The sequence below is a fragment of the Zeugodacus cucurbitae genome, chromosome 2 (genome assembly GCF_028554725.1).
Source record: "Zeugodacus cucurbitae isolate PBARC_wt_2022May chromosome 2, idZeuCucr1.2, whole genome shotgun sequence".
Classification (NCBI taxonomy): Eukaryota; Metazoa; Arthropoda; class Insecta; order Diptera; family Tephritidae; genus Zeugodacus; species Zeugodacus cucurbitae.
In genome coordinates, this window is record NC_071667.1 from 32,208,772 (window position 1) to 32,217,066 (window position 8,295).

At 35.3% G+C, this 8,295-nt stretch overlaps 1 protein-coding gene across 1 annotated transcript; it reads left to right on the forward strand.

The window, feature by feature from the left end:
• The first annotated feature begins 2,851 nt into the window (after positions 1–2,851).
• Positions 2,852–5,680, forward strand: LOC128924141 (uncharacterized). Its single transcript, XM_054236002.1, has 4 exons — positions 2,852–3,091; positions 3,162–3,364; positions 3,421–3,547; positions 3,611–5,680. The coding sequence occupies exons 1-4, from the start codon at positions 3,068–3,070 to the stop codon at positions 3,944–3,946; spliced, it is 690 nt and encodes a 229-aa protein (XP_054091977.1). The 5' UTR covers positions 2,852–3,067; the 3' UTR covers positions 3,947–5,680.
• Positions 5,681–8,295: the final 2,615 nt, after the last annotated feature.

Here is an 8,295-nt window from a genome sequence, read left to right on the forward strand (position 1 = left end):
GTTTGTAACACCCAAAACTAAACGAGTTAGATGTAGGGTTACATATACCAAAGTGATCAGGGTGAAGAGTGGAGTTCAAATCCGAATGTCTGTCTGTCCGTCCGTCCGTCCGTCCGTCCGTCTGTGGAAGCTGTAACTTGAGTAAAAATTAAGATATCTTGATGAAACTTGGCACCATAGGAAGGTTGCTTTCGAAAATGAGCAAAATCGGACCACTGCCACGCCCACAAAATGGCGAATACCGAAAACACATAAAGTGCCATAACTAAGCCATAAATAAAGCTATGGAAATAAAATTTGGTATGAAGGATCGCACTATGAAGGGGCATATTTGGATGTAATTTTTTTGGGGAAGTGGGCTTGGCCCCGCCCCCTACTAAGTTTTTTGTACATATCTCGCAAACCAATAGAGCTATATAAACAAAACTTTCTGCAGTCGTTTTTTTAACCCCTTCCTAATACAGTCCAAAAATTAAAGAAATCGGATCATAACCACGCCCACCTCCCATACAAAAGTTAGGTTGAAAATTACTAAAAGTGGGTTAACTCACTAACGAAAAACGTCAAAAACACTAAATTTCACATAAGAAATAGCAGATGAAAGATGCACTCAGATTTTTTTACAAAATGGAAAATGGGCGTGGCGTCGCCCACTTATGGGTCAAAAACCATATCTTAGGAACTACTCTACCGATTTCAACGAAACTTGGTTTGTAATAGTTTCCTTATATCCCAATGATATGTTGTGAAAATAGGCCAAATCGCTTCACAACCACGCCTACTTCCTATATACCAGAACTTTGAAGACGATCTGAATCGTTTACTTTACAATATATAAAGTAAGTACTAGTGAAGATATCGGTGCAGAACTTTGCACAAATACTATGTTAATAGTGTGGCAGCCCCATTCTAAAAATCGCCGAAATCGGACCATAGGTTTTTAAGGCCCCATATATTGAACACGAGGACCTCGGTGCTTCTAACCTAATATTATGGTTTCCAACTTTCAATGGACTTTTTACAATATATATGACGAATATGTGGGTCGAATGGTGTATTATATAATATAAATAAAGTTAAATAAATAAATTGCGAGAGTATAAAATGTTCGGTTACACCCGAACTTAGCCCTTCCTTACTTGTTTTTGTCTTAAGTTGATGTTCTTACATTATTGTCGAAATGATTATGTGTTTTGTTTTGTCGTTTATTTAGTTTAGGATCGGTTTCTCTTATGAGAAACCAACAGTAGTCACCCATCATACCGACGTCCCAGAAACCTTGGTATCGATTCTTCTGCGCGATCGGGATCGAGGGCTTTTTGTTGCCATTATGCAGTTATACGGCCTTCAAGCTCAGTTTATTGCTGTCTATGAACAATCGCCACTCCTCGGAATCCTATGGTTGACCAAACTCTTTGAATAATCCCGTAATGTCTTTGCAATAGCATACATTGTCTTCCTTCGTATAGTGTTTGGCAAATGGTCCGTGACGATTTCTATAATATGTCACCTTAACATGGGGTGACACGAATTGAAATTGTTGCATACGAGAGGCATGTAGCTCAGCTTTTTCCTTGGATAATTCCAAATCTCTAATCCAATCGTTTAGTTGCGCTTGTGATAGAACGTTTCTGTCGTTTTCCATTAAAAATTCATTACAACTTGATTTCCCATATTCATATGATCCTTTAGATACTGCTGTTGACAACGAAACTGAATACGCAACTTCAGCTGAATGTGGAACTGGCAATGAAACGGTAGGTACGTTAGCATAAATCACTTTTCTTGATTTTCCAAAGCCAAGTACTTTTGTCATACAAATATAACAATCTTCTGAGTGGCATGTAGGTTCTCGCCATAACATTGTATCACCTCAAAAAGAAAAAAAATTAAAAATTACTATTAAATAAAAAGAAGCATAGTTTCATAATTATAATACGTACTTTGTTGATCCTGATTCCCATTGAACCAATATTATTCGACACAAGGAACAAAAAATATTCGGAGTCCATGGTTTATCAATATTTTTAGGATCAATACCAAAATATTTTGAATATATAGATTGGATCGAATCTCTAAACTGCCTCCGATGCCGTACAAGAGTATATTCACCGCATATGTAACAGAACATATCCGGATCGTTGGTACACTCAAATTCTCGCGTACGTTTACTCATTTATTTTTAAAAATAGCTCACCGTTTTTTAAATTGTAATTATAAACTGGAACCGGCGAGCCTTACAGATATTATGAACTTTCAAGGGGCATTTATCCTTATATATAGCTTGATCGCGAAAAAATAAAAAAGGCAAAACCTACCTAATCAAAAAAGTTCCTTCATATTAACGAGCCGGGAAAACAAAATACTACCTGCTGTTGATGTTGGCCTTAAAAAAATTAATGAATTTACCAAGATATATTTACCAAGATATTATTTGATTTTTTTAAAACGAATAGCGTTAGTTTATTTTAATTATATTCTAAAACAATCCCACCCCTACTTTACACACTATATACGCATATACGTATACATTTAACTTTGCGCGACTTGGATATATTTATTTGATCATGTACAACTTTCCTATTTATACATGGATTTTGTTCGTTGGTAGCTTATTTTTTTTATAAAGAAACAGGACTTCATATAAAATAAAAAAATTTAAAAAATATACATTTAACTTTGCGCGACTTGGATATATTTATTTGATCATGTACAACTTTCCTATTTATACATGGATTTTGTTCGTTGGTAGCTCTGTGACATCACATTTCAAAATTTAGGGCAATATCGTTTCCCGCTCTGCTGCGTTCTGCGGGCCACATCTTGATTCAATTAATCGAACTACTGACTTATAGCCTAGACAGACGACATCGCTAATTTGCATTAGCGGCGATGATTTGCTTTAACTCGCGCATTAATTCATTTTAAAGCAAATTAGTAATGCACAAAAATTTCGTGCATTTAGCTGAATTTACCACATTTGTGCTGGCAATGCTGCCCAAAAATGCCCGATTTTTGCTATTGTGAATGTTAATTGATAGAAAGAAGAAGAAGAAAACGTCAACAAATGATAGAAAGGAAAGCGTTAGAGGTAAGAAGTTTTAAATTTCTTTTTCAATTATGTGCAAGTTTATTGACAAAATCAAATTTTAATATTTTAGAAGATGGCAGAAATTAAGCAGCGAGTGGTTTGGACTAGCACTGATGAATGTGTGTTAATTGACTTGTGGCGTGAGCGGGCCGATGATTTAAGACGTGCCAAGCGCAATTTGCATATATATGCCGATATATCTGTGCAAATGGCACATAAATTTACTCCGAAGGAAGTCCATATTAAAATTAGAAACTTATCACAAAGATACAGGTATACTATGCTATTATAAAACATTTTTAACATTATTAACCTTTGTGAAATTGTAGAGAAGAAAAGAAGAAAACTGGCCCATCGGGGGGCAGCCCATCGACGTGGAAATATTTTGATGCGGTGCATCAAATCATAGGGCTGACTGCAGCCAATAATGCAGAAATTTATGAATCATTAACTGTGGTAAGCTTAAATTTCATCTTTTTATTTCTTTATCGTATTAACTTAAAACAATTTTTTCTTTAGGACATATCGTCATCAACATTGCTGCCGTTACCGCCATCTGTACCTGCAGCATCACCAGTAACAATGTCCCCGGAGCCGTTGTCGCCAGTAATACCATCGACCAGCTCGCCATTGTTGTCGCCACTGGATACCTCGTCCACATCCATGAGCACTTCTAAAAAGAGAAATTATATGGGTGAATTGGTGAAAGTGGCAAAACAACAACATGAATTGCTTAAGGTAGTGGTGGAAGATGGAAGAGATTTAAAAGAAAGAATCATTAATTGTATTGAAGAACAAAATAGTTCTACAAAAGAATTTATAAGTATTTTTAAAAATTTGTTGGAAAAAATGTAAATATTATATTTATTTTGTATACTATTAGTAGTTATTTATTTTTATTATTATTAATATAAATGTAACTGAATTAAATGTTAATTTAAAAAGGAAATATTAAATATTTAAAATAAAATGAAATGAATTAAAATGTAATGTAATAAATTGAATTTATTAATAATAAAAATAAATTTAAAAAAAGGAAATTTGAAATGAAAAATAAAATAGCTACCGTGGTATGTAACATAATTTGTACCGTTTTGAAATCTCATTGCTATGGCATTCCTAACCGCTGTCGCAGTTTGGTCATTTTCTCCTAATCTTGTTGTGTGATTGGGTTGATGTCTTCTTTCATCTTCTGCTGCTTCTTGTATCCATGCGGGAAAAACTTCATCGTTCTCAATCTTTAGAAAATTATGCAAAATGCAACATGCTCTAATTATAATATTAACATTTTTAGGAGCAACTTGCAAGCCTCTTCCAACTTTACGGAAGCGCGCTTTAAGTTGACCAAAGGCATTTTCGATCACTCGGCGACATTTGGACAGTCGATAATTAAAGTGCTTTTCAACAGGCGATTGATTAACCCCATATGGATATGGTTTCATCATATGATGTGATAAACGAAAAGCTGAGTCGCCAATAAGAAGCACAGGTACATTGATGCCTTCAATTATTTCGCTATTTTCCTTAAAAATACGAGCGTGTTCATGAAATTTCTTAAGTGAACTCCTCTCAAATATGTACGAGTCATTATTTCTCCCAGTGGATCCTATGTTTATGTACGTGAACTTTGATCTGCAAGTTATAAGAAATGTAAACACATGTGTATGAGAATCAATACAGTCATAAATTTACCTCTGATCACAGCTTGCCAACAAAATGACTGAATACCAGCCTTTATAATTGTAATAGTCTATGGCTTCCACTTTTTTGGGTTGCACTTCGATGTGGCAGCCATCAACAGCACCAAAGCATTGTGGGAACCCCATCAGTTTGAAACCTTCTACAATTCTTCTTAATTCTTGCGGATGTGGGGGGTATGCATTAATGCAATCCGAAAGAGTACCACATACTTCATGACAAAAATCGATCACAATTTCTCCAACTGTGCTGCGCCCAACGCCAAACAAACTAGCAACAGTCCTATATTCCGCTGCCGAACCCAAAGAAAAGAGTGCTATAGCTACTCTTTTTTCAAGTGAGATACAGCGCCTCATGTTGCTATCCATTTTTCCAATACTCTTTACCTTTTCGCACACTTTTTTGAATGCCCTTCTATCTAGCCGAAAATTTTCTTTGAACCTTGAGTCATCCATGGTTGGGACATCGTGCTCCCAAAATATACCACCTCGATCCTTAAAATATGCAATTTTTGATTTCAATCCCAAATTGAAATAACTATTTACTTACGAATTTCCAAATATGTCGATGGTGCTCCTGAGCGAATACAAGTCCAGCATGTATGATTTCGTTAAAATCCACTATTGCTTTTAATTGCACTTCATTATCTTGTAATGTATTTAATAACAATTTAATTCTTTCATTAAATTTCTTTTTGTTTTCCAAAAATACCAAAATTGCCATTAATAACTCTTTTTTATCCATTTTTATTTCACGTTTGTAATAAATAAACAAATTTCTCAATCAGCTGTATAAATGCACAAAATTTGTCGTCTGTCACTATAAAATTTCAATGCGCATTATCATTTCTTAATGCCAATTAATTTTGTTCGTCTGTCTAGGCTATTAGATCTAGAAAAACGAAACTTCGAAAGTGCGGGCAATGTGTTGGCTGAGATTTGGAGCAAGTTAGTCATTGATAATTTTCCAGTCGTTGATGAATATGTTGCACCAACTGTTACTGGACTGGATATTGAACAGGCTATGATGTTGAAAAATAATACAACTTGGTATGCTAAACATGTACGTGAGTCACAATATTTTTTTCAAATAGTTAAATGTGAAACTATTGCATGTTGCGGTGTAAGACGTTCTAGTCTTTGGAAATTATTAAAAGAAGCATTTTTCCCACCACCTGTGTTAATTAAACAGACATCAGAAGGTTATAGAGTCACAGGGAGTGATGACAACGACGCTAAGTTTGCTCCATTATTACTACAGATATTATTAAATCTCCAAGCATCATCCCATCTAAACAAGTTCCATATTATAGTTATTGCCCTAGTGTCGAGTCATACTTATTTAAAAGATCGTGTAGCATATGTGGCCTATATTTTTCTTCATATAAAGCCACCAATCAACACAAACAATCACATAAAAAACAAGAGCTGTTACCTATCGCGAAAATTCGTCCTCAAAGAATTGCGGCTAGACGTGCCCGAGAGATTCTCTGTTTAATGAATGATGACGATGCTTTATGAATGGAAGAAGATGTTGATGCGAAAGATGTTCCTGACATCCAAATTCAGAACGAAAATGAAGTGCCTGATTTACCAATAATAAATGATATAAAGGAGTGGGTAAAAAGTCCATGGACACAAGATGATTAAGTTTTGTGTTTTTAATTAGCATAATTAAGTATCTATTATTTCTTGACTAGTCATCCGTTGACTCTGTACTTTAATATTTAACTAAATGTTGATTTGTTATTGAAGACTAGCAGATCCGGCCACACGATTTGTGGCTAAGATATACAATCAATCTTGGTTAATTACAAAGTCGAGGTTGATTTATGTTAGACAGCATGATGACAACTGATGCTACTTTTAAATGTAAAATTAAGTGGTGATAATCCAGGCAATTCCAATGATTATAAAAATCCTTTGGGATAGTTGGCTACGTCATCCTAATTTGTATCTGTGTCAGCTCACCTGTAAAGAAATTCTAAATTGTCGCATTGACATCGACGACATCTTTGTTTTTTGCGACCAATATTGGTCGTTCACTCAGCCAATTGTGGGTATTATATTGTTGTTTTTTGTCCATTTCGAAAGCAACCTCCTCAGGGTGCCAAGGAACATATGTTCCAAGTTTGATTAAGATATCTTAATTTTTACTCAAGTTATCGCTTGCACTACAGACGGACGGACAGACATCCGGATTTCAAATCCACTCGTCATCCTGATCATTTATATATATATAACTTCATATCTAGCTCTTATATTTCTTGGTGACACAAACAACCGTTATGTGAACAAAACTATTATACTCTGTGCAACATGTTGCGAGAGTATAACAATGTGTTATTATACTCTCGCAGCAAATGTTGCTAAAGAGAGTATTAAAGTTTTGTTCACATAACGGTTGTTTGTAACACCCAAAACTAAACGAGTTAGATGTAGGGTTACATATACCAAAGTGATCAGGGTGAAGAGTGGAGTTCAAATCCGAATGTCTGTCTGTCCGTCCGTCCGTCCGTCCGTCCGTCTGTGGAAGCTGTAACTTGAGTAAAAATTAAGATATCTTGATGAAACTTGGCACCATAGGAAGGTTGCTTTCGAAAATGAGCAAAATCGGACCACTGCCACGCCCACAAAATGGCGAATACCGAAAACACATAAAGTGCCATAACTAAGCCATAAATAAAGCTATGGAAATAAAATTTGGTATGAAGGATCGCACTATGAAGGGGCATATTTGGATGTAATTTTTTTGGGGAAGTGGGCTTGGCCCCGCCCCCTACTAAGTTTTTTGTACATATCTCGCAAACCAATAGAGCTATATAAACAAAACTTTCTGCAGTCGTTTTTTTAACCCCTTCCTAATACAGTCCAAAAATTAAAGAAATCGGATCATAACCACGCCCACTCCCATACAAAAGTTAGGTTGAAAATTACTAAAAGTGGGTTAACTCACTAACGAAAAACGTCAAAAACACTAAATTTCACATAAGAAATAGCAGATGAAAGATGCACTCAGATTTTTTTACAAAATGGAAAATGGGCGTGGCGTCGCCCACTTATGGGTCAAAAACCATATCTTAGGAACTACTCTACCGATTTCAACGAAACTTGGTTTGTAATAGTTTCCTTATATCCCAATGATATGTTGTGAAAATAGGCCAAATCGCTTCACAACCACGTCTACTTCCTATATACCAGAACTTTGAAGACGATCTGAATCGTTTACTTTACAATATATAAAGTAAGTACTAGTGAAGATATCGGTGCAGAACTTTGCACAAATACTATGTTAATAGTGTGGCAGCCCCATTCTAAAAATCGCCGAAATCGGACCATAGGTTGGACCATAGGTCGGTGCTTCTAACCTAATATTATGGTTTCCAACTTTCAATGGACTTTTTACAATATATATGACGAATATGTGGGTCGAATGGTGTATTATATAATATAAATAAAGTTAAATAAATAAATTGCGAGAGTATAAAATGTTCGGTTACACCCGAA

Bases quoted from the DNA above. Each gene is read 5' to 3' on its own strand.
- LOC128924141 (XM_054236002.1), top strand. From the start codon at position 3,068: ATGATAGAAAGGAAAGCGTTAGAG. The intron at 3,092-3,161 runs GTAAGAAGTTTT...TTAATATTTTAG, and splicing joins TAGAAAGGAAAGCGTTAGAG to AAGATGGCAGAAATTAAGCA. The intron at 3,365-3,420 runs GTATACTATGCT...GTGAAATTGTAG, and splicing joins AACTTATCACAAAGATACAG to AGAAGAAAAGAAGAAAACTG.